Raw genomic sequence first — 25,746 nt, forward strand, 5'->3', positions numbered from 1 at the left:
ATTTTGTCCCCTTCCCTTTGAATCGTAATTCAATTGGGGGGGGTGGGGTGGGGGTTTAAACCCCAGCAGGTAAAATAAGAGGCAACTGGACAAACCATTGCACTATTTCAAGCGAACATGAGTCCCCGTCCTCCCACAAAAAAAAACAAATCAAGACAATTTTTGACAGTATGCATTTTAAGCCTACTAATGTTTATTTTCTTTAACTGAAAAGCCCTGAAAAAAAAGTTAATCAACTGGGGTGAAAAACAACTTACCCCCCCTGGCCCTCATCTATATCTCTATACAAGACAAAAGAAAAGACAGGCTGAGTAAAAAGTGGCATCTTTATTCATTTTACAATTGGACAAAAACGTTTTACAGCATGGACATCAAATCAACTGTAGTTGAGAACACAGGCATGTGGGTTTTCTTTATTTTTCCAGTAAAATTTACAAACAAACATTGTTGCAACTTTCCGACTGGATAGAAACTACTGAATTTAAATCACACGACAACACCTATGAATATTCTACTAGTTAGCCAGTGTCTTGTTATGCGTCCGGACACATCCCAAAATTATTAATTACATTGTGGATGTTTCAGACCAGTAATGGATGTGTAAATCAGCACTACACACACAAAAACCAAAAGCATCACAAATAAGGTTATTTTCATCTGCCAGGTGACATTTTTTTGATAAGTATATTTGGAAACAGTAAGCAGGTAAACTATAGAACAAACTTTTTTTTTTTTTTTTTTTTTTAAACAATGCAGAACATTTTTGATGCACAGGAATGTTGAACATTGCATTAAAAATACAAAAATAAAATTACCCCCCAAAAAAAGTACCCACAATCCAGATTAATGTCTGAGGGGGGTGTGTATGGGGGAGGGGGAAGGGAGGGGGCAATCTGCTCGAATCAATCCTGGGGGGTGTCTACAGCAATTGACCAGAGAACTGCTTCACACTGAAATAAAGAGTAAAATGTAAAGAATATCAATTCACAAGTCAAAAATAATTTTGAATTTACATGTTTTAAAGCATAGACTACGGCGGTGCTGGCGGGGGGTGGGCGTGGGTGGGGTGTCGGGGGGCTGAGCGATGGAGGATTGAGTCAGAGGACAATTAAGTGGGCAAAAAATAAAAATTAAAAATAAAAAAGTTGGGGGGGCAGGGGGGACATGAGGGGGGAGAGGGGTGTGGTTAGTCCTTGAGTCCAAGCAGGTGCAGCACACTGAAGGAGGTGGAGAGGGAGGAAAAAGGGAGGCAGGGTTAGTTACCATGGCAACACCACCGCTAATTAGACAGCAGCAAGCAGCAGGTTGTAGAGCTGTATTAGCTTCGACAAAGAGGAGGAAGTGGTGCGTTGTATACGTGCCTACTGGTTGCCAAGGGAGACAGAAGAGGAGGAGCCCCCTGCTATTTGGCAGACTGTGATTTGTTGTCGCTTGATCTAACTAAAAACAACAAAATCACTAGTCTTCCACACAGCAGCGGCCAGGGGAAGAATCACTCCACTCCCTGCTTCACACTGAAACGGCTTCGGGGGGGGCAAATTTGCCTTTTTTGGGTATTTGTTTTCTTTTTCCAATCAACGGCAACTTGATAAGTCCAATTGCAAACAGAACAAAATTGCCTCTCCGTAACCGTTTCGTGAAAGAGGAAGGTTAGAACTACTTGCAGATTGCATGGGGAAGAAAGGAAGGGTGTTAGTGGAGAGACAGCAGGCAAGAGAAACTAGAAATACAGCAAGAATGCATTTGACAACCATCTCCTAAATTGCCTAAATTACATGTGTGAGTCTGCTAAAAAGATGTACACTAACATGGGTCTTTTGAATACGCTGAACAGTCACTAGAGCAGGAGCAGGGAACCTTTTTTCTTCTGCGCGTCAACCGATGGCCATAGGAACCCATATGATGCAGCCAGACAAATATGACTTTTGTATTATGAATTTTTGTGGGTTAAATGTGTGGAGCCCTTTTTAGAACAGTTCCTTGCAGTTTTATTCAAATTGCATATTTATATTCTTCCAGCACCTTTAACATACTTAAAACCTCACCAAAGTATTGCATCCTGGCGCTAATGGATATTTTAAAGAGTCAGGCCCCTCACCTCAACACCAAATTCGGTAGCCCTGTCTGGCGGGGACATAGAAAAAAATCCTGAAGACGAACGGCACGTCGTCCATTTTAGTTTCAAAGCTGCCATTTTGAGTGAATTTCCGCTATTTGCAGGAACCACATTCACACAAACTCATCCTAGTTGTTTTCATAATTGTTTCCAGGTTCCCCCACCCCTGCACTAGAGAATAAGACAAACCGAAGTCAGAGTAGAACTTGCCTGTTCTGTAGAAGGTACTGGGCGTTCTGGATCTGATCCTGGGTGCCCACAATAGTGATGATGCGGTCCTCTGAACCCTCCAGAGGCTCGTCAATCTTGATGGACGCCCCGGAATCGTGCCGGATCTGCTTGATCCGCTGGCCGCCCTTGCCAATGATGGAGCCCGCCAGCTGGCACGAGCCATGGGAAGATGTGGCGGCGGAGGGGGGGAGGAGGAGGAAAGGATAACAAGCAGGTGCACAAACATATTAGTCAGGGACCAGAACTCCAATTAGATACAAATCAGGCACATATGGGAACAATATGACAAATGAGATTAATTAAAACTAAGTGTTTTGGGGATACAGTACACGTCAATATGGGGGCTTATATGGAAGGCAATTTCCATTTGTGTAATGTAATCTGTATTGTTATCACAATACTAAGCATTCCATGACATACTGTACACAATTTGCAGCCATCTGTTTAATGTGAGGTTTCAATAAGTACAAGTCTACTCACATCTTTAGGGATGGTCACTTGCGTGGTGATGACCGGGTCATTGTAGGAGCCCCGTCCACCTGACGGCAAAACATTGAACAGCAGGACAAAAACTAAGCACAAAAGAAGGAAAATTGTATTCTTTTAAAAATTGGTAGTAATTATGAGAACTACAGCATGTATCCATCCGCCTGTGCCTTTCACACATAGCTCAGGGAAGGCGGGATGTTGCCCTAACAGCAGGCGCTTTCACACAGGGACACTGCGTCTCACCAACAGAGAATCAGAGGATGGCAATGGTCTGCTCATGGTGTGACGTATCACAGGGCGGGGGATGAGAGTGGCAAACTTCACACCACAATCACGGTAACGCTGTTATGACTCTGATACTACTTGCGAAGGCAGATTATTGGCAGGACATCCCTCTGCTACATTACAAGCTTAGGGGACATTCGTACTGAACAGTGAAAATGGAGGGGGAAAAAGAAAAAAAGATTTTTTTAAAATGAAAGCTTGGGACTCACTTGACTGGTAGTTATCCCAGGAGGAACTGTTGTCTGCACAGCACAAAGCAGCAATTCTCAAAGACATTTTGGGCAAATAAAAACACGCATGCACAAATATAATGAACAAAAATCCCAAAATGTTTTCTATTGCATACAAGATCAGAATTTGCTGCATGTAAAATGCCATTTCTCTGGGTCTATGACTGTTCAAAATCACTGATGCCAAATTGCCAATATACAGACATTTAAAAAGCTGTTTAATAAACACTGCCTGTTATACTACATCCTTATAATAAAATCAAAAACTTACCATATCCTCCTCCACTCTGTGAAAAACAAACAGAAAAGCAGAGCGTTAAGCAACAGGACGCATTTCTATATGCATCCCGCGCAAGGAGAGCATGCTGCAGCCGGCATGTGCACAGATCATCAATGGAGTAGACTCAACTAAAAGCCACCCAGTTTTCATCCATATGCCAGACTCCTCCCCCCCCCCCGCCTCCCCTCAGTCCCCATTTTCAACTGCTATTCAGCGGCTGCCGTCGTCAGGGCAACAGGCAATTCAAAACGCTGTTACCGGGCAACGGCAGGCAGTATCCTGCCAGCTCTCAGAGAGGGCGGGCGGGCGAGAGAGAGCGAGTCTGTCAACAAAGCGTTATCGCCTAGCAACCAACTGTGGTCACCACCACTCTCGCTCTCTCTTTGCACAGAAAAACAAGCTGGCCATGAAAAAGTACACAGTAAGAGGGCAATTATAACTGATTATTATGGGATGCCTCCTGCTGCGGCGATTACGGTAATTTCAGAGGGACGGCTGGTATGTACGAGCGGGAGAGTTGGGTTCTAACAAAGCTTTGGCGTGAGTGGAATACGATGCACAATCACAGCTTGTCACAAACCAGTGGTAAGCAGCATGCGCTAGCCTCAGGATGCCGGCACCCCGCGAGCTGCATGCACTTAGCGAGGGTCACTAACCATGCTATCGCTGTAGCGATCCGGTCTGCCTCTTCTGTCACTGGTGATGAAAGAGACACAGGAGGGTTGGGGGGGTGAGAACAACGTGGGTGGGGGTGGAAAGAAATAGAAAATGCTTAGGGAAAAAAAATGCTTGAAAATCTTCCAAGGGGAGGAGAGAGGAAAAGAAATTGCGGTCCAGGTCAACCTGCACACACACGCTGATCAAGATTACAGTATAAACACATTTCCTCCCAGCCATCTTCCCACACAGTCACAGGAACAGCTCTGACAGTGTTATGGTGAGAGGAGTGACAGGTGGTGGTGATGAAGATCAGAGCCAAAGGCTGCTGCTGCTGCTCCCACCCCTCGTAATGTGCATTTATTTGCTAGCCTTGTCTCTACTGCCGAGGACATTTGTTTGGAATCTGATTTTCTGTCTCTGATTTCCTTATGTTTAGAATCATTTGTTGTATCGACGAGGTGGATTGGTATGAAGTAAACAGACTAATTTATAGCAGAAAACGCTCCAGTTACTCCAATTACATGCTGTAATTTCTCTAGTATAATATGCACCTCCAAAAACGGAGGCTGGATTCTCTGTCTCTGTAATGATACAATTGCTGGTATCCATGCTCAAAAAATTAAGTATTACGCATATTTTATTAGTTTTTTTCAAATAAATACATGCATAATAAACACATAGGAATAAACAATTTACCAGTATTCTCGACACCTCGCCAGTCGACCGGCTACGTCAGTGGCCCGGGGAAGGGCCGGGGGCAAGCACGAGGCTGACCAGCAGAGCCACTACCAATGGTGGCGTCATGATTCTCAGTGAGCAGCGAAAATGATGTTACCGTATTATACCTACATTTGTAACATTAGACATTACATATTGGAATAAAAGTACACCTTTTTCACAACCTGGGGGTAGGTAACAGTATTCATGTATACAATGTGGCAATTTTTCCATTTTCCTTCTACCTATGTATAACACGCACCCTCCATTTCTAATCATTTTTAAGGAAAAGAAAATGTGCATTATACAAGAAACCTTACAGTACTTTTGTCCAGCTTGCATAAGTGTTTGTTTAGTGCAATTACTGGTTTCCATTTACCATTGGACCCAGTCGGAATTGAGCAGCCTTTTGTGAACAAACACTGGTAACGTGCATGTGTGTCCATCCGTTTGTGCATTTTGCCAAGGAGTAACGAGTTAGATTGTCGCACTAGCCTGGTAGCTTGCCACACAATGTCATTTGTGATCTAAAGACAGTGTTTTTTTTAACGATTTACATTATAAATTAGGGTCTTTACTTTTAAAAAGTGTTGTGTTTCTAACCTGTTCATATTACAGCAGTTAACGTCTGCTTTTATTTGTCAGCAATAAATGGTAAAATGGTAATGGGTTTATGATGGAGACAGTTTAGTCAAATACAGGGAGTCGGTTTACGATGGAGTTCCATTGCTCCAACGGTAACATGAATTTGTACGCAAGTTGGAACACTATCGCATAGTGGAAAGTCATAGCTGCAGTAATTATTTTCCAGTCAATAAATATAAAATAATTGCATGAAAAAACTTGCGTAACCATATATTCCTAAACCACTTCTCAAACTAGTTAGCTCATTGTGCGCAGCTCGTAACTTCAAAAACCCCTTGTGTCAAGACCCGTTGTAAACCACAGACTCCCTGCAAGCAGTCTCATATTAGCATCTGACAATCATCCACACCACCACGTGTTAAAAAAGGATCATTAGCACAAATGGAGAGCATACTACTATTCATTCAGCACTTAGAATACCATTATTGGAAAAAGGGGAATTGGGATGAGGAATTAAATATTGAGACTAACAAATAAAGGACTAATGGGGACAAATTAGAGCAGCACCAGGGGAGACAGGAAACCAAAACCAAAAAAAAAAACAAAAACAAAAAAACAAAAAAAACTTACTTTGACCTTTCATCTGAGCCACGGTATGAGTCATAGTAACGATCATCTCTGTGGAAAAGATGGAGATGAAAAAAAAAAAGGACAAACACTGAGACACCCTGGCATGAAAACATACACTTCATGAAATGGACAAATACTAATATAATACATCCTTGTGTGCGTTGCACAGCACTGAATTTCATTCAAAAAACTGGACACCATTTATCCAATGAAAGTGACAATGTAAAGCGTGTGTGCACTATAGGAATTAAAATAGTCAAGCAAACAACACACGTGTACATTTAATTTAAATTTAAAGCGTGATAAGAGGGACGAAATGAATGTCTTACCCGCCTCTGTGTGAGCGACCCATGGACATAGTCTGACCACGGTTCCTACTCTGGTGGTGCGGGGGAGGACCCCGCCGGGGGCTAATGTCGTCGTAATCCCTGCGAGAGGGGGGCAGCGGTCCCCGAGACGACCTGCTGGAGGAAATTCGATCATAGCCACGGTCGCCTGCGCTTGGCCTGCTTCCTCGTATGGGGTAGCTGCTCAATAGCCGGCGGCTGCTGCTGCCCCTCTCCTCGAATGCCATCGTGAACCCTCCGTATTCATAGGTTTCATCGTAGAAATTGGGATCGTATGGCTGTGAGCGGCCCTTAATGGGAGCCTGCGAAAAGAAACGAATTTATGGGATCATGTGCTCCTACTCATTTAAAGCTGGATTTACACTGCCGGTACAAGTTCCCAATTCTTATTTAATACATATGCATTTTTTGACTGTATTTAATGTACATTTCTAGTAATACATAACTGATATGACTGTTTACACTGATGGAACACAAACAACCCTCATGTGCAGATGCGCAAATTGTCCACACGTAACTTCACAAGTATCAACACCAGACAGCGACAACTAATCAACACATCACCCAAATTTTAAATCGCCATTGATTTAAATGAGGGTAAACTCCACATCAGTGGCCACTATCGGCAACCATTTGTTTCATGAATGACAACATATTTAATAGTCTCTGCTCTCGCTGGTGTTCAGAGTTACACTGGTTGTTTTTTTAATGCATTTATTTGTGTTGTTCTGGCAGACTAGGGTGTGTATACATCAATCAGTGTATTATGACGACAAGAAGCTCAGATTTCCGGATTTGACAGAGGAATCGTATTGGCATATATTGAATACGAATCGGATTGGTATCCACATTTGAAAGAGGCCTGACTGTGATCCGAAGAGATCACATTCCAACTCCCCCATTTACACTACCATGACTTGTATCCCAATTGTGCGACAAAAACATGTGACACTTGTATCATATAATGTCAATCCAGCCTTAAGTTAAATGTTTGAAACAAATATGCACGGACTATAAATTTACACGTATAGTATATAATGTAAAACAACGTGCACTAACAGGTAGTATGACACATACACCTTCTAGGATGGACAAACTTAAAAATGACATTTGTTAAAAAAGTCAAATACAGCAACAAAAGGGATGTGAGGAACTTAGGCACCTGACATTTTTTATCCTGTGTAGAAAAGGCTGCCTAACACATTTGTGTCTCTCTCTCTCACTTACGACAGCGATGACCTCCAGCATGGTCTTGACACACTCGACCACGCGCTCTATTTTACCGCCAACCAGGACAACACGGTCCGTCGACTGAGGACAACAATCCTGATACAGCTTGATACTGGTCTTTGTGTTCTGGGGGAAAAAAAATGGACACAGGAGGACATGTTTACAATCCTGAGAAAGGATTACATCATGTTTCAAGATCCAAAACAAGGATGGCCGTGTTCATACAAATACAGTATTTACATATATAGTTCAATTAATCTTTGGTGCCATGCGCCTTTATTTACTCAACTGCTGAGAGTACCAGGCATCTATTATGGGTATGAAATTCATCAGGGTAGGCGTTCTTGTGCTCAAGTATTTTCATATTAAATGTCTTTAAAAACAACATTATATAATAAATACAGGATATCTGCACATTTAACAAAGACATTTCACATTTTTCAATGGTCAGGTCAAATTTAAAACCCCTCATCAAATAAATATGACCACCAGAAGCGGGCGATAATGTTTTTGATACAGTAGTGTCCAAGCACAAAATATTTTTGCAGCGATTGCAGCTTGCGAGTAGGTACATATTATCTGAAGATATTGCAATCCATGTTTAACGTTGTTTGCAGTCTTGTTTACAGTGTATATGGCATTTTAAGACATTTGATTAGATAGACATAAGGATCTTGTGTTGTAATCTTGAATAACTAAAACCCTAATTTTGGAAATGCAGACTTGAGACTAAATGCAACAGTCTACCCTCAACTTTAGATATTTCACATCTGTTTTGCAGGCGGTGTGCATTGTGATAATGTCTAGGGCGACGCCTGTATTATATTTTTACCCCTGTAGGAAAAATGAGATGTCTCTGCTGTGCAACGGCCATTAGAGGGGAGGGCAGTATTTGAAGAAATGAGGTATAGAAAATTAAAGTTAATTGTATTCTGGGGTGTTCAAACAATTCATGCAAATAAGTTGGAAGGCAGAGGAATGCATGACAACTGTTGTAAAAGCATGTATATTCTATAGTTACTAAGTGTGAAGAGGATTTACTCAAATCCAAATGTTAAGTGCTGCCAATAATTCAAGGAGAATCATTTTATTGTTTCATTACAGGGGGCACACTGGCGACTGGTTAGAGCCTGTGTGGAGTTTGCATGTTCTCCCCGTGCCTGCGTGGGTTTCCTCCAGGCACTCCGGTTTCCTCCCACATCCCCAAAACATGCATGAATTGGAGACTCTAAATTACCCGTAGGTGCGAATGTGAGTGCGAATGGTTGTTTGTTTCTATGTGCCCTGCGATTGGCTGGCAACCAGTTCAGGGTGTACCCCCCCTCCTGCCCGATGATAGCTCGGATAGGCTCCAGCACGCCCGCGACCCTAGTGAGGAGAAGCGGCTAAGAAAATAGATGGATGGATGTTTCATTACACGTTATTTAAAATAAAAAACAAAACAAAAACACACCTCTCTGAGCTCCTTGATCTTGGCTCCCTTCACTCCAATGATGGAGCCAGCCAGGCTCTGGTGGATCAGGAGACGCAGATCACACTCAAAATCCAGGCCATTGTACTGCTGGTACTGCAGAGTATGTGTTAACATGTTAATAGAGCTCATCTAACCCAGTTCAGTGTGAGAGGCAGCAAACCTGTCGGGTCCTTACCTCCTCCAGGGTGGGGATGATCTTGAGCAGGATCTCACCGATGGTCTCTATGTCAGCGCAGATGCACAGGATGCTTTATGTTACATATGCCAATGAAAAGGCAGTGGCAAAACAGGGTGGGGGTGTCAGGAGCCCATGAGGCATCCCGAAAGGAAGGGAGGCATGGGGAAAAGCATATTAGATCAAATAATTCCACAAGAAAAACAACAAGTCCATGTATTCAACCTAATCAAACTTATTCAACTATTAAGTCCATTATTCTATTAACTTTAGATGGTAGAGCAGTGATAAACGCCACGCTGTAGCTGTCAAAAAGTTACAAAACTCAACAAGGAGACTTTTTTTTTTGGTCTTTGGTCCAGATCAGATAAAAAAGAAAAAAAGGAGAGAGACAAAAAAAGGAAAACCAAAAGAAAATGACAGCAATCAGTGACCACTGGAGGGGCAAGACTGGGAGAGTGAAATCTGGGGACAATCTGGCTGGTGGGGAGGAGAAGAGGAAAAAAAATAAAAAATTTAAAAAAAAGGCACCAATGAGTGCTAAAGAGAATTGTTAAGCATAAATCTGGGGTGGATGCTCACTACAGTTCTAAGAATTTGACTATCAACATCAAACAAGCTGTTAAAGACCAGGTAACCACATGATCTCATTGTCTTGAACAGAAAGTTTGACGTCTGCATCCACTGAGCCCAAAAATTAAACAGCTAGTAAAAAAAATGAGAGCGAGTACTTGAGGCCAATTTTAAATTTCCACTATTGTAGTCGGTGCCAATAGGATAATGGGAGAAGCTATAGAATGCAACCAAATGATGCAGATATGAGCAGGATTGTGTCAGCGGCATCCTGTACATTCAAACCATAGCAGCAATTAATGGCTACACCGAGATGAAGCAAACGGCGGGTGAGCGACACACGCACACGCACGCACACACACAAAGCACTGTACCAGGGAATGGGTGGCCATCTAAGGCTTGTTTTACAAATGAAAGAAGGAAAGAATGGGTCGGCGTAAGAGACAGCTGAACATTGATGGCGCTAACAAACTAACAAAAAAAGCACCCATAAAACTCAATTTAAAAGAGGGTGAAGATAGGAAAAATAATCATTAATGAAAAAAAACAAAAGCAATTTGGCTGGCAAAAAAAAAGGAGATTCTAACAAGATTGAGGAAAAAGACCAGTGGTAGACTGAAAAACCTTGACAACAATTGATGTGACTAAAAAAAAAAGGCATGTAAAAGGACAGCATCGGACATTTAGGCTTTTTTTTTTTTTTTTTTTTTTTACTGTGGCTACAATACAGTGAATACAAGTAGGTTATCAAATACAGTGAGCTGAGAAAGAGGCAGGATGACTATGACTGATCTTCTCTTGTCTGTTTGACCTGTAGTCAGGCAGTGAGAGGGAGGAGCTTAGGGACATACCGCTCGGGCCCACTGCTGTCTGGGACTGACACACTGGCATTGTACTGGGCGTGGTGGCATGGGCAGGGGGGCCGGGGCCATTCGAGCGCGGATGTCATTCGAGTAAGGCGCCCGTTTAGGGAACGGGGCGCGATTATGGGCAGGGCCAACCGGGGTGTCAGGTGGGCGGGCGCAGGAGGGGCCGTCCAGAACATGGGCAACAGAGGAGGAAGTGGGCAAAAAAGTCAACAGCAAAATAATAAACAAGGGAGAGGGGAGAGGGGAAACAGTTTTAATATACAGGCTCTACACTGATCATGTGTGTTGAATTCTCTCAGAGATTGGCTTGGCAGAGAGGAGGAGAGAAGGTTGACATTGGAAAAAGAGAGGTCATGGCATATTAAGAACATGAAGAGTTCAACGTTTGGGGGAACAGACCAGAAGACAGTGGGAGAGGGGAGTGGGAGGGGGAGGGCAAACTGGAGGCAATGACTTAATGAAATAAGAAGAAGACTTGGCCAGGTTACCTGAACGCCACACTGTGCTCTTCTTTGAACTTCCTCATTCAGATCGAAACACTTACAGTAGGACTCGTCTACCTTAAACTAGGTTAACATGGTCAACTTAAGCCAAAAGAGTTACCCAGGGACATTGCTATCAAAGAAAAACCCCATTGCCCATTAGAGGAGGAGGTTTAAAGAGGCTGTGGAAATGGGGGGGGAACACAAAGAGGAACAAAACTTTCACATGTACTCACGTCTGAACGCAGTGCTTTGATGTTTTTGCCACCCTTCCCGATTACAGCTCCTGCATTCTATCAGTAAAAAGAGAAATAAACACACATTACACAGACAGCGGAACAGAGAGGAAGAAAGGCACACAAATATCCCAAATTAAGGTGGCATGTCAGCACATATACAACTTGGAACATTAAAAGAAAAAATTAAAAGGATGGCTCGTTTACTTTGCTCTGCAGGAGGATGCGGAGCTCAATCATCTCATCCGAGCTCCTGGAGCGCTTGAACGATTTCTGCGGATCTCCATCCTCGGCGGGGCGCTTACCTGCCACAAAGGAGATAAACAGACAACGTGAAGCCAGCTAACGTTTACACCGCTTAAAAATAAATACAGTGGAACCTCAGAAACCAAACGCTTTAAAACTTTCCGGTTTTGGAGGTCGACCAAGATATACCTCAAAAGGCATACAAACTTCGGACATTGGACTGTCCCTGTGCGTGGCATCTGCATATCACACAAGCTGCCAGCACAACTACCCAGACCTCATTTCAGCCAGCAATAAAGGATTGATTTTAAAGACAGATTTTTTTTTTTTTTTTAAACACATGAGAGGAAGCAGAATGTGATAAGTCAAAAGAGATGACACTGAAGTACACAGTCATTTAAAGGAATAAAGTCTGCAGTGGTGTCCAAGTACTTTTGTCTAGCGAATGCTTCAGTGTCATGATAGTTGGAGATAGTCACGTGGATGACTGACCAGAAGTGTTGGGCAATGTTTAGCACAGTTTCTAGTTTTCTTTTTAGTTGGTTTCTACTTCCTGTTTTTGTTCCTCGTGATAAGACTCAACCAGAGATGGTATCGAGCAATTAATGTGAACAAAAAGACTTTGCTTACACTCATTCTTTACTTGTGTCGCGCATTTGAGTTGATCCATTTGGGCAATTTAACAAAAGGGCATCGAGTAACAATGCCGACGGCTACATTTGGTTTTCACACTAGCCACCAACTGCCTAGCTTCCAGAATGCTTGTGCACTTTTGACATTTTAGTGTTTTACATAAAAAAAAATTATTCATTCATTTCATTATACCCTTGTGTGACAGTTAACCAGCTTGACAGCCATGTGGGGTTTACACCAGAGAAAGTGGGAGTGGTAAGTTGTTCAAGTTGATGAACAGAAAGGACAGAATCGCTTTTGGCAGTGGTGGAAGTTAACCCTTGATCAGCTGGTAACTACTAGCTGCTAAACACAAGGTACAAAAAGTGCCCAACTAAAGAGCTAACCGGGATGGGCGCATTTAAAATATTAGAGTTATCTATGTATTACTGAGTCAGAAATGTAATGAAAATGGCTAATAAGAAAGTAGTAACTTATTGTTCCAGGCTTCGGGGCCTGCATACATGCCGGCATCCGAAGCACTTCCGGTTAGAGCTGCGCATGTAATGATATACATCGTAGATACCAAATAAAACCTCTATCGTACGATATAATCCTGTGAATCCTATAATTTCTTTCCTTCTCTGAGTAATACTTTTATTGGATAAATGGTAAGCAAACTAGAATGTGCCTTGAAGTACTGTGTTGTAATTAGTTCTATGCACTTTACTGCATTCCTTGAAATGTGGCTGTACTATCAGATTTTGGATGGTATATTTTTGGCAACTCGATATTTGTGTTTTATATTTGAATCTTTTATTAATTTAATTGTGTGATCCATATAAAATGCATTTTCATAATTAAATCGAGAAAAGATCACAGAAAATTGCCATTAATTTCATGTCATTTTAAGGAAAAATATATCAGAATATATTGTTATCGGGTAGGGGGACATATTCAATATAAATCGCGATCGACATGATCAATAGCAATAGAAAGTAAGTTTGACAGAAAAAGCTTTAGGGATCATTTTGCTGACCTGTTAAGTAACATGCACAGTGGCGATTCGTTCAAAATTCAGCATTTTCTTTCCGGGTCCTTATTTTAAATGGGTTTAAAAAATAAAAAAAATTTAAAAAATTAAAAAAAAAGTGATATAACTGATATACTTATGTCGCAATACATTTTTCACCCATATCGCCCAGCCCTATTATTCGGATACAAAAATGCGTCCATGTTGCCCAGCTCTACTTCCGGTGCATTCCGGTAATGTTGTAAGATGAGTTTGAAAGGGTATTATAGTGTTTTAGAATCATAGTTTGAGGTATATTCAGAGATTAAACAATTATGTCCATTCCTCAAAATATTTAAGGGTTTGTCTCTAACCTCCACAAATAGCGAGAATTCATGGTATTGCTACTGCATAATTTTTTTTTTTTTTTTTTAAAGCGCACAATTATTACCGTTTGTCTCTGTGCTGAATGAAGAATCGTCTTGCTGGTCGTCTTTTATGTCCATGATACTCTCTGAGCGTGAAAAAACAAGGATTGGGGACACCGGTCCGGAAAACAGGTGACAACAGGGAGGGACAAGAAAACAGGCTCTGCTTGGCTGTGGTACTCTGTCAACAGAATGTAAAAGTGTGATGGTGAGGGGGAGGAGTAACTGTTAATTTAACATATTTGCTTGGAAATACGGGTTTGGTCACTGAGCAATGCATTTCGAAAATTTCCAAATTTGGAATAATATAAACTCCAACACTGAACTTTGTTTAAATGCGTTTAAGCATATGTTTACTCAACAACTATTTTGATTTGCAATCTTAGACATTTTTGTCTTTTGTCTACAAATAACTAATTCCTTAAAAACATTCAGCAGTAAAGAATCCATCGATCCATCAATTTTCTGTACCGCTTATCCTCACTCGGGTCACAGGCGTGCTGGAGCCAATCCCAGTTATCTTCGAGCGAGAGGCGTGGTACGCCGTGAACTGGTCGCCAGCCAATCGCAGGGCACATATAAACAAGCCATTAGCACTCACATTCACACCTAAATAAAGTTTGCAAAAATATCTATAAAACTGAAATGTTAATATTTTACTACTCTTTGTTTTAAAACAAAAATTAAAAAGTGCAGGAAGTTCATCAGCATCTCAACTGAAATTTTTAATAAATAAACAGTTCCCTTAAATTCACTAAGTTTTAAATTGCTCTCCTATTGGCCCTAGGATTCTAAAAACAATATTTATAAATTAAAAAAAAAAAAAAAAAAAGGTTGATGCCAATATTAATCAAAATGCCAAATACCGGTACCAATAATCTGCCCGACTGATAATTGGTCCATCCCTATACAAGACGCTATAGCGCCATTTTTCTTAAAACAAGCAACAATAAATTGTGATTTCAAGGGCGATTGGAACAGATTAATGGAATTTAAACTAATTTTAAAGGAGAAATTTAATTTATGAGCCAACTGTTACGAACGAGTTCAAGTTGTAAATCAAGGTACCACTGAACTCGTGGTGCGACTGGAGCTGTGTGGAATGATCGAGGAGCTACCGACTATGGACTTTTAAACACGTCGACTTGTCCAGTAAGATATATACAATTAAAGAAAGGCAAACAAAACCATGATTAAATAAACAGTTTGGTGTCTATTGCTGATATATTGATTGGGGCGCAAATGTTGACGAAAGAGTTTACTCAGTGAAAGCTACGACTGCGCTGACGACAGTTCGTGAGTGGAAGGAGGATACGCGAGCAGGCTAGCTCGGAAGCGCGTACGTTAGCTACGCGCTTTGTCGAGAACGCCTCTGTTACATTACAATTAAATACCAGTCGCGCCAGTTATAACAGTACATTAATTGCTTCGTGGACAAGAAACCACGACACTTCAGCAATCCCTCGGGCGTATTCTTCGACAAATTGCGGGCCTTTAGGGGTACACATCAGAGCACTTGTCGATAGCCGTTTAGCTACCAGAAGCTAATATCGCCATCTTGCTAGAAAATCAGTTGAACAGGAGTGGCGCGGGCCATGTTTGCGAACTGAGAAAAGGTGACGCCGGGGGCGCAATCCACTCAACAACAAGGTTTATAACGGCGTATGGACGATTCCTTGGTATTTTGTGATCTAAATGTGTCACTAAAACGAACAAATTAGCGTACAAACCCAAACGCGCGATGAGACTCTTCGCTGCGGCTCCCTCTTCCTTCGCTACGGAAAAGAAAGTAAGCAACAGAACGCGCGAGCCGATTGGCGGAGCGCGAGTCAAAAGGCGCCCTTAAGCGAACGTCTGATTGGCTCTTCTTGCGATCAATCACGATTATGGGCGTTTCAACACCCTCGTCTCCCGGAAGTCGTTTGATTTGCGAAATTAGTGGCGCTTTTACACCTTTTTTTGTCTAGTCTGGACTCTCGAGGTATGTTATTTTTACTTTCACCTATGGCCAACGTGTTGAAGCGTCTGTTTTATGCTCGTTGTTTATGTTAATTTGTTTGTTGTCAACGTGGCGTTAATTATATTGAATGTAGAGTGAGTGAATGAATGTTTCCAGACCTTCTCTTGGCTTTGGAAATACAGGCAGCAAATATTGGGCTACAGATGAACTTAAATAAAAATCAAGTGTATGAGCTACACAACATCTGCTTTACTAATATGCACCACGAATGACAACAAACTCCAACACCTCCAAGACTTGAAATAGTCGGGTGCTTGGGCATACATGTCAGAAAGGGACACGTCTGGAAAGCTACCATTAAACTACAGAAGCTCTGGAAAGCTGAATAACGTAGACAAATGAAGACTAACATCTTTCAAACATTGTTTGAGCCAGTACTTCGCTATGATCCAGAAACATGGACCTTGAAAAAACAAAGAAGTCTGGATGGGTGTTACAGCAGATTATACAGAGCTGCCCTGGATATTAGCCGGAGAGACAAAGTACTTAAACAATGAACTTTACAGAGATATTTCCAAAGTCACTTCAAAAGTGAGAGACCGCTGGCCACTTTCATCGCCCCCAAGAAGAAGCAGCAAACACATTTCTACTCTGGACACCCTAGCATGGACCATCGGGTATCCGGCACAAAACATATGTGCAGGTTCTCCTGATGTCTTGAAAGTACTACAGAAGTTGGATTTTCGAATGGACATTGTTTATGTCACATCCACCTGTCAATTTTCCATACGACCGCGCGGGGAGCTGGATCCTGCCCCAGTAACATTTGACAGTTGGCCGAGAGGCGTGGCACACACTGAACTGTTCGCCAGTCAACCTGAGGGCACATTTGGACAAACAACTATCCATGCTCATATTTACATCAATGAGACACTTTATAGAGTGTTCAGTATATAAGACATTCATTCTAACCAAGAGGTAACCATGCTGCCTTGTTCCTTTTTTTGTCACGTAAACATGTTACTTCCATCCTTTCGCTGTCAGATAATAATAATTCATTTTACAGTGTGGTAGGTCAGTGAAGATAGAAGACAGAGGATGGCTCCTCAGGCTGTGGTCCCGGTGACCCAAGCCTGGCTGCAGTCCACCTGGCATGTCCGGGTGCCTTTCGCTTGGCTGGAGGCCTGTGTGGCGTGGCTTCAGGAAGAGGCAGGAGGTGCAGACAGACTGTCGCAGCAGCAAATTAACCAACAGGTAGGTAGGAACTTACTGTACTGACAATTAAAAAGCAATACTGCAGATGTACATTTTCCATGTAGCTTTTCTTGCAATATGGGATAGTTATTCCAAAAAACGTTATCCTTTACTGCTTCTCTGCACCATGTTTTCTTTAATCTAATCTGTGTGCGTGTGTGATTCGTACAGGCAAAATACATCAATAACCAAATGAGCATTTTAATTCCATGACCATGCATGGTATCATATGCTTTACATGCTTGGTAAAAGTAGAAGTACTGATTGAACTAATTTATTTAAATAATAGTAAAAGTAGTGCTAGAAAAAGTATAAACTCTGAAATGTCCTTAAGTACAAACATAAAAATGATTTTTTTTGCACTCAATTTTATGTAACTACAGCTTTGCTATTTGTCACAACAACAACAAAAAGCATCAAAACTTCTTTTATTCACTTGCATATTGCTTGTACTCAGAAATACAAAATAATTGGACATAACTTTGCTGCAAGCTAAATTCCAACCACTTTGTTGAGACTGAACTGAAAACATGTCCTGCATGAGCAAAACAAAACAACCGAGCAAAAAATGACTAAATAGCTTGTATGTGTATTTTCAGATTATACTTTTTTTTTGAGTAATAAAGCAACAGTATCCTTAAAATGTAATCTACAGTATCTTGTCAACTTGACTTACATTGTTACTTAAGTAATGTTGCAATGTACTGTAGGTTTCAAAGGTTTTCAAATTAAATGACTGTTCTATAAATACTGCATTTACAACCACATTTCAATAAAAAAATCATTCATCCATTCCTTATTACATTAGGCGCTTGACCAGTGGCTCTTGACTGACTTGAAGAACTTGGACTACCCGGTTCTCCCTGAAGGACTTGCTCAAGCCCACAAGACTCAGCTCAGCGGTACATTCTGTGTACAGGTACGAACTATTGTGGTCACTTATTTTTGAACGTACACGTAACTTCATCAGACAAAGAAGGGAGGACATTAATTTAAATGAGGCAAGTAAGAATTAAATTTGCAAGAAACACCAGGACATAGCGAAACATAAAGTTGTGCAGCGATTCAATTTACAATCCAGTGGAACACATCTACTGTAAAATCATACATTTTGGAATTTTTCCACAAATCTTTAGAGACCAATTTTTCAATATGCCTTCGTCAATAAAGAGTGATTTATTGTTCTTGGGCTTTAATATTTTTCCCCATTTTAAATTTTAACATGTTACTTAAATATTGTCTGTACAGTTAATAAAGGTGAATTTCTATTTCCATCATTTCCTATGGGAAATATGGTTTCTGAATGCAAACAAATGAATGGATTGTGTTTGATCATAGAGGATCCACTGTATTAAAACTGTATTTTTGCATGTAGCGTCTATTTGGTCACAGGTGGCGGTCTTAGATGTCACTATTTTTGAGGGCATTATTGTTTCACTCAGCAGGCAAAAATAAAGGCAGCATGGAAAAGGCAGTGTGCTGTGCTGTGCTGGAGCATTCCCTCTCTGTTGTAGGTTGACTCATTACTGGACATCAGTCAGCCCGCGTACGGTCAGCTGCAGCAACGGAGGGGCACCGACTGCGCCAATGACGACGTTTCGGCCGTCACACAGAGCAATCAGAGGTCGTGGGAGGCCAGACCCACACGTATGCTCCTGCTGCAGGTTAGTGCACAATATATGATCTAGATGGCCTTTTAATTGTTTGATTGTTATGAGCATCATCTTTGTCGCAGGTGACTGATGGAGTCCAGAGCCTGGAGGCAATGGAGTATCAGCCGATACCTGCGCTGAGCACTGCTCTTAGGTGAAGAAAGACACATATTTGCAAGCTGTCACGTAAGACATGGAAGAAACACAAATGATGGTTTGTATTTTTGACCTCCAGACCTGGTGTGAAGCTGCAGCTGCAAGGGCAGATGATCTGCAAACTCGGGATGCTTCTTTTGGGGCCAGGCAATGTGAAGGTCCTGGGCGGGGAAGTGGAAGACCTGGCCGAGAACAACAACCAGGTTGATTGTCTCAAATTGGAAACTTAGAAGTAGTTTTTAACTTTAAAAAAAGTAATCAGATGGAGCTGTGGTATTATAACCTTGAGATGTTAGTTAGCAGTATTTTAACCATAAGCTGTTATGGTCTTCTTGCATTGGGAGCACGTTGGGCTTAGACCAAGGTGTGTTATTTTAAACTTGTGTTGTTACCTGCAGCTTGCGTTGGGGCCAAGTGGCGGTTTGACCCACCAGATCTACCAGATGAAGCTCTGGTTTTTGACTTTTGCTCTTCCAGTCCGCTTGTATTGGGGTCAATCGGGGTGGTGATCCAAATACGAAGCTGTTATGTTTTTACCTTTTGCAATTACAGTCCACTTGCCTTGAGTGAGGCGTTGACCCACAAGATCCAGCTAATAGAACTGTGGTATTTCAACCTTAATTAAGATGTGTTAATCTCCCTGTGTTGGGGCCAAGTAACAATCATAAGAACCAACAATAATAATGATGATAATGTTAATAATAAAAGCACTTTTCAGAGAACCCAAGCACACTGAAAAATGAAATGGTTAAAATCACACAAACAATAGCTATACAGTATACAGTGGGTACGGAAAGTATTCAGACCCTCTTAATTTGTTTAGATTTATATTGGAGCCATTTGCTTAAATCATTTAAGTAGTTTTTTTTCCCCACAATGTACACACCGCACCCCATATTGACAGGAAAAAAAAACGGAATTGTTGAAATTTTTGCAGATTTATTAAAAAAGAAAAACTGAAATATCACACAGCCATAAGTATTCAGACCCTTTGCTCAGTATTTAGTAGAAGCACCCTTTTGAGCGAATACAGCCATGAGTCTTTTCGGGAATGATGCAACAAGTTTTTTTTACACCAGGATTAGGGGATCATCTGCCATTTTCTCCACACGTCACTTAGAATTAAGGCCAACAATTTCTATCTTGGTCTCCTCAGACCACAGAATCTTATTTCTCACCATCTTGGAGTCCTTCAGGTGTTTTTTAGCAAACTCGTACTTTACTTTTACTTTTGAAATCAGAAGACAAGGATAATAGTTTGTTCAAGTATTGTTTAAGTTACTGTAGAAGAAGGGTTTGGTCCCAGAAAAATGCAATATCTCAACATTATTGTTTATTATTATGACAATTTGGAATTTGGGCACAGATTTGAGCAAAAAACACGGAAGTTGACGAGCATGATTTGCTTTCGAGGGCCACATAAAATAATGTGCCCTTGAGTTTGACACCTATGTTCTAGAACTTTCTCCCATCTCCCGACTGCATCTCTGGAGCTCAGCCACAGTGATCTTTGGGTTCTTGTTTACCTCTCTCACCAAGGCTCTTCTCCCCCAATTGCTCAGTTTGGCCGGACGGCCAGCTCTAGGAAGGGTTCTGATCGTCCCAAACGTCTTCCATTTCAGGATTACGGAGGCCACTGTGCTCTTAGGGGACCGTAAGTGCAGCAGAAATTTAGTTGTAACCTTGGCCACATCTGTGCCTTGCCACAATTCTCTCTCTGAGCTCTTCAGGCAGTTCCTTTGATCTCATGATTCTCATTTGCTCTGACGTGCACTGTGAGCTGTAAGGTCTTATATAGACAGGTGTGTGGCTTTCCTAATCAAGTCCAATCAGTATAGTCAAACACAGCTGGACTCCAATGACGGTGTAGAACCATCTCACAATGATGATCAGAAGAAATGGACAGCACCCTAGTTAAATAGGAGTGTCACACCAAAGGGTCCGAATACTTATGGCTGTGTGATATTTCAGTTTTTCTTTTTTAATAAATCAGCAAAAATTTCAACAATTATGATTTTTTTCCGTCAATATGGGCTGCCGTGTGTTCATTAATGAGGAAAAAATGAACTTAAATGATTTTAACAAATGGCTGAAATATAACAAAGAGTGAAACATTTAAGGGGGTCTGAAAACTTTCCGTACCCACTGTAGATATATAAATAGTCATATACATTGGAGGCTTTGACCCACTACATCCAGAAAATGTTAGTATATTAAGGTATTTGGGTATTTTGACCCTTTGGTATTACAGTCTGATTGAATTGGGGCCAAGTGGGGTGTTGACCCACACCTATTTTAACCAGCAGTTAGCGCTTATTTTATAATGCGTACTTACAGGACTGGAGGGGAAAAATATCATCTGTTTTCTGGCCTTGGTGGAGGTCAGCGTTCTACTGAATGCCATCATAGTTTGTTATACCAGACTGCTGATGAGGTAAACGCATCCAAAACAAATGAAAAAACGCCATACCTGCGCTGATCTGACAGGGAAGGATTCTATGTCGGGTCCTGGGACTTCCCGAAGAGCAGCAGCAGCAGGAGGAGGAAGTCAGGGGAGAAGCTCCACCAACACACCAAGGTATAGAAGCTCCATGGCAACTTGTTTCAACTCGATTAAGTGCTACCAAAGTCATTCACACTACCAAAACTGCTCAAGATGATGCCACAAACCAGGGAGGGCAGGACATAGAGCTAGATGATCTAGAACTACTGGCTGGTCTGGAGGGCCAGGAGGAACTGCAGCAGCAGCAGGAGCAGGAGGAGGTGGAGGTGGTGGAGAGGCTTCCGGTTAGGCCTGTTCAAGACAGCGGCTACAGGACGCTCAGCCAGTTTTCCACTCAGTTCTCCCGAACCTCAAACGTCAGGAGCCTGAGTGCCTCATCCAGCAGGTGGGCAGTTTGTCAATGTGATGTCTTGACATTTTGTCGCGGAACCTCCTCATCTCGGTCTTAATCGCCATGACATTTTAGATTTAAGCTTGTGTGTCACCATTTGTTGCTCTGGTTCTGAGCAAAGACATTACACATCAGGCAAGAAACGGGCTGCTTCTAGACAAAGAAAATCTGATTGCTGCATTTTAGACTGTTGGGACATTGGAACTATCTTACTTGGTCTAACACTTGAATTCCTCTGTTCCTGTGCCTATTCCTATGCCACCTAATAAAGGTGGAGCATGGTGTCAAATAATAATTTCGAAGATTCGCCATTCGAAATGGGGTGCCCGGGGCCGTTCATTGCTGCTGGCAGCTTTAATTATTATTTACCTCGGTGTTGTGGACATGTGGGTGGTGTCAAATGTAAACGCAGTGATATCAGCACTTGAAGATGCATTTAACTGGTAATTGGGCACTTAGTCATGCAGTGTAAATTCAGTTTTTTAGATCATTTATGACCTTGTCTTCTAGAAGTGAAGCCTCTATGCCCTCCAACGTGAGCGGATTCAATGCATTCCCAAACGGTCGCCGCAATAACGAGCAAGAGCAGTCCGATGTCGTCGAACCTTCGCCTTCCCGGCAAGGCCCGGCGTGGCATGGTGACGACAATGACGACTTTCCGGATGAGGATTTTGTGGACCTCGTGTTGGACAATATGGAGGAAGGCCCGCAATACTCCTTTCGCTCAGCTCCTCCGCATGAACCTTCCGTGGACCAGGACGGAGGTGACGTCATGGAGGACATGGACTTTTCAGCCGCGGGCATTGAATCCTATGGGGGGAGAGCACAAGATTCAGAGTCCGGCCAGTTACATGGGAATGAAATAGTTGGGAAAGAAAGTGTACTTCATATGGCGAGTCACGCCTCAATGACTGCAGGAGCAAAAACGGACCCACCGGGTGACATCACCCTAACCTCACCCCCGTTTACGTACTTGTGCCTGTTGGACGAGATCTCCACACCCACTAGCATAACAATCAAAGCCTTCATCGTCACACTCTTGGGAAAACTAAATGCTAGCGACGGCCTGTGGCGAATCCGCGCCACACTGTCGGACGGGAGCGGCTACCTGGACGCCGAGCTGTCCGACCGGGTCCTGACGGGCCTGCTGGGCTTCACGGTGGCCGAGAAGGGAGCGATGAGGCGTGACCCGGCCCGCAGGTCCCAGCTGGATGCCGGCATGAGGCGTTGTCAGGAGGAACTGGTGGACATGTGCTGCCTCATAACTGTGGAGGTGGGCGGCGGGGGCGGGGGCGGGGGAGCGGTGGTGACCCAGGCCGAGCCTGTCACCGAGGGGGTCTGCCGCGAGCTGGAGCAGAGAGTGCGAGACAGGAAATGAGAATGGGAGCAGGGTGGTAATGAGAACATAGACATTTAACATGAGCACAGTTCTTTTAATGAGACCTAGGTGCTTTTTTTTTTTTTTTTTTTTTCCTTTTGCGGAAATGACTACGATCAAGCTGCCCTTCTGCTTCCGATCTGGAGGAGACAACGTGTGAATCCATGTCGCAATGCATCCCATCTGCTGCACGCGAATATAACATGCTGCCATTAGAGAGGGATTTCATTCATTTATTCACACAACTATTTCCTTGCATGCAATGTCCTTCATTATGCCGTGCGCATTAAAACGTCAAATGCCTACTAAATGCTGAATTGTAGGGCGTATTTTGAACTGTAACGAGAAGAGTGCGGCAGAGGACCTGAGTTTATATTCAAATTGCTGTAATGAATTGCCGCCTTTGCATTCATTCATTACATCCATTACGTCTCGCTGGGGAAATAATTGAATATCCAAGGGCAACGCAGGTCTTCAATAAAGTCGCCCCCGGGGGAGCAAATATGAGGAAAGGAAAATGAGGAAGTGGTCATGATTTTGTATTATTTCTCATCATTACCGAGGTCCTCTGTGTTTTTGTCCTAATGAGTTCGTATGCGTGACACAAACTGTTGTTGACGCTTTGTTAATTTTAACTGTATACAATTGTTTGAAAGGTGGTTGGTGTTCTGTAAATGGAACTTTTTTTTTCTAATAAACTTCCATTAAGTCCTCGAGATAAGTGAAACGTTTTAAGGTTTGATTAAATGCTGCCTTTTGGGAACTGCACCACAGAAAGTAAACGATAGAAATGAAAGCAGGAGGCAGAAACACACAATCATTTGTTTCTTATCAGCCATTGCACAGGAGCTTGTGGCTGCTTTTCCACAAACTGATCATGCCACGATATAATGAATTCAAATTAAGCTTTGGTCGATGATGCAATGGTCCACTGAGTTTTTATCGGAATGGATAGTGGATGAAATGTATTTGGTGGAACAATTGACAATAGTTGACGGTACAATACACTCACTGGACATTTCATTTGGTACGCATGCACAATCCAATGAAAGCCATCCAATACATGAGATGTAATGAAAATTACAACCCGTTAACTAGCCGCATGACCAATCAGTAGAGCACATTAAGAACGCAAATAATTACTTTTTAAATGCTGATGATTTAACATTTAGAACACTTTTTGTTGTTGTTGAACTCAATGGTGTGGTGTGGTGTTGTGCCCCACACAAATAAGACAAAGAATGTAAAAATAGTGCTAAAATATTCCATATTTTCTTCAATACTACCATGCATGGGAAAAAAAAACAATGGAATACAGTATACAAAATACAGTAAATTCAGTGTCGCCAAACCTTTGACCTGTGTATTTGAAAAAGCCACTTTTATTTTTCCGTTTACGCCATTATGCTCTTTTTTTTTTTTTTTTTTTTTTTTTTTTTTCTTCTTTACCCATCAAGTAACACCGCAACCATTTGATGACAGCTCATATTTTCAAAAACTTAATTTTTCTTAAGATTGCCTGAAGAAAATAAAAATTGTAAACTTTTTTTTGTATTGGTTGGTAACTATAAATATTTGGTCACAAGTGAGAATTAAGTTCACAATTTCTAAGAATAAAGTCATAAGGTACAAGAAAAGGTGAAGGAAAAATCACAGAATTATACTAGCATAATGTAAATTGTTGTCAACTGTAATGTTTTCTTTTCACGGGAATAAAGTAGAAATATTACAAGAATAAAATCTAAAGTAAAAAGGTGTAATTGTACGAGCATAAATTCATAATTTTTGCAACTAAATTGTGAGAAAGTATGTCTTGAAAGGTCACAATATTAAGAAAATGGCTGCAATTGAATGAGAACAAAGTGTAAATATACAATTTAGAGTTAAAAATATCTATATTTCAAGAATAACTTACCAATATTATTTTTTTCATTGGAATAAAGTTGAAAGAGGAGTAGTCATTTAAAAAGGAAATGATGCAATTTTGAGACAAATCAAAATATAAGATAAAAAGACATTTAAAAATGTGCAATTTTGTTAGAATAAAATTGAAATATGTATGTAATGTCATACATGTACAAGAATTCTTATGAGAAAATCTGTAATTTTCTGTGAAAATCATTTTTTGAGCTAGAGTCGAACTATGAAAAATGCAACTTTTACAAGAATTGTCGTAATTCAGCATAACAACGTAACAAAGGCAAAGCTGGACAAGAAAAATATGAATGTTATAGAGATTTATTTAAGAATGAAATCGTATTGCTGTGATAATTTTAAAAAATAAAGTTATCATTTTAACACAAAAATCCAATCCAGAAATCTACGGAAAAAAAAATATTTGATTGATACTGTCAGATGTATTCATTGATCAGTGTCATTATTATTATTTTATAGTTTGCTTTTAGCGCTGTGTCCAATATGTTGCCTCGTTAAGCCTGCTGAATATCCATCCATCCATCCGTCACGGGCGTGCGCGCTGGAGCCTATCCCAGCTATCTTACACCCTGAACTGGTCGCCAGCCAATCGCAGGGCACATATAAACAA

General features: G+C 41.5%; 2 protein-coding genes across 7 annotated transcripts; one reads left to right on the forward strand and one right to left on the reverse strand.

The window, feature by feature from the left end:
- Nucleotides 1-308: 308 nt before the first annotated feature.
- On the reverse strand, nucleotides 309-15,779 carry hnrnpk (heterogeneous nuclear ribonucleoprotein K). Of its 4 annotated transcripts, XM_061767937.1 has the most exons (17): nucleotides 15,638-15,710; nucleotides 14,379-14,457; nucleotides 13,931-14,088; nucleotides 11,817-11,914; nucleotides 11,610-11,666; nucleotides 10,874-10,917; nucleotides 9,450-9,522; nucleotides 9,254-9,367; nucleotides 7,798-7,926; nucleotides 6,553-6,872; nucleotides 6,224-6,271; nucleotides 4,288-4,327; nucleotides 3,623-3,638; nucleotides 3,331-3,363; nucleotides 2,828-2,886; nucleotides 2,327-2,496; nucleotides 309-950 (listed from the first exon to the last, which is right to left on the reverse strand). In XM_061767937.1, the coding sequence occupies exons 3-17, from the start codon at nucleotides 13,983-13,985 to the stop codon at nucleotides 920-922; spliced, it is 1,287 nt and encodes a 428-aa protein (XP_061623921.1). In that variant the 5' UTR covers nucleotides 13,986-14,088; nucleotides 14,379-14,457; nucleotides 15,638-15,710; the 3' UTR covers nucleotides 309-919. The 4 variants fall into 4 exon arrangements, with proteins under 4 accessions (XP_061623921.1, XP_061623919.1, XP_061623922.1 ...); XM_061767935.1 differs by lacking the exon at nucleotides 14,379-14,457 and having other exon boundaries at nucleotides 15,638-15,778; XM_061767936.1 differs by lacking the exons at nucleotides 309-950; nucleotides 14,379-14,457 and adding an exon at nucleotides 1,019-1,217 and having other exon boundaries at nucleotides 15,638-15,779.
- On the forward strand, nucleotides 15,778-24,559 carry rmi1 (RMI1, RecQ mediated genome instability 1, homolog (S. cerevisiae)). Of its 3 annotated transcripts, XM_061767934.1 has the most exons (9): nucleotides 15,779-15,888; nucleotides 16,934-17,121; nucleotides 17,930-18,040; nucleotides 18,636-18,785; nucleotides 18,857-18,927; nucleotides 19,009-19,132; nucleotides 21,417-21,507; nucleotides 21,586-21,817; nucleotides 22,334-24,557. In XM_061767934.1, the coding sequence occupies exons 2-9, from the start codon at nucleotides 16,966-16,968 to the stop codon at nucleotides 23,199-23,201; spliced, it is 1,803 nt and encodes a 600-aa protein (XP_061623918.1). In that variant the 5' UTR covers nucleotides 15,779-15,888; nucleotides 16,934-16,965; the 3' UTR covers nucleotides 23,202-24,557. The 3 variants fall into 3 exon arrangements, with proteins under 3 accessions (XP_061623916.1, XP_061623918.1, XP_061623917.1); XM_061767932.1 differs by having other exon boundaries at nucleotides 15,778-15,888; nucleotides 21,417-21,817; nucleotides 22,334-24,559; XM_061767933.1 differs by lacking the exon at nucleotides 15,779-15,888 and adding an exon at nucleotides 15,920-16,845 and having other exon boundaries at nucleotides 21,417-21,817; nucleotides 22,334-24,559.
- Nucleotides 24,560-25,746: the final 1,187 nt, after the last annotated feature.

The sequence above is a fragment of the Phyllopteryx taeniolatus genome, chromosome 3 (assembly GCF_024500385.1).
Source record: "Phyllopteryx taeniolatus isolate TA_2022b chromosome 3, UOR_Ptae_1.2, whole genome shotgun sequence".
Taxonomy (NCBI): Eukaryota; Metazoa; Chordata; class Actinopteri; order Syngnathiformes; family Syngnathidae; genus Phyllopteryx; species Phyllopteryx taeniolatus.

What these genes read in the sequence shown, in the direction of transcription:
- hnrnpk (XM_061767935.1), bottom strand. Translation starts at nt 13,985, where the DNA reads ATGGACATAAAAGACGACCAGCAAGACGATTCTTCATTCAGCACAGAG. An exon ending in TGCTGGAGGTCATCGCTGTC is followed by an intron (nt 6,873 to 7,797) that starts GTAAGTGAGAGA and finishes TTCTTTTCGCAG; the next exon opens with GCTCCCATTAAGGGCCGCTC. An exon ending in GGTCGCTCACACAGAGGCGG is followed by an intron (nt 6,272 to 6,552) that starts GTAAGACATTCA and finishes TCTTTTCCACAG; the next exon opens with AGATGATCGTTACTATGACT.
- rmi1 (XM_061767932.1), top strand. Translation starts at nt 16,966, where the DNA reads ATGGCTCCTCAGGCTGTGGTCCCGGTGACCCAAGCCTGGCTGCAGTCC. An exon ending in GCGCTGAGCACTGCTCTTAG is followed by an intron (nt 18,928 to 19,008) that starts GTGAAGAAAGAC and finishes TTTGACCTCCAG; the next exon opens with ACCTGGTGTGAAGCTGCAGC. An exon ending in CTGAGTGCCTCATCCAGCAG is followed by an intron (nt 21,818 to 22,333) that starts GTGGGCAGTTTG and finishes CTTGTCTTCTAG; the next exon opens with AAGTGAAGCCTCTATGCCCT.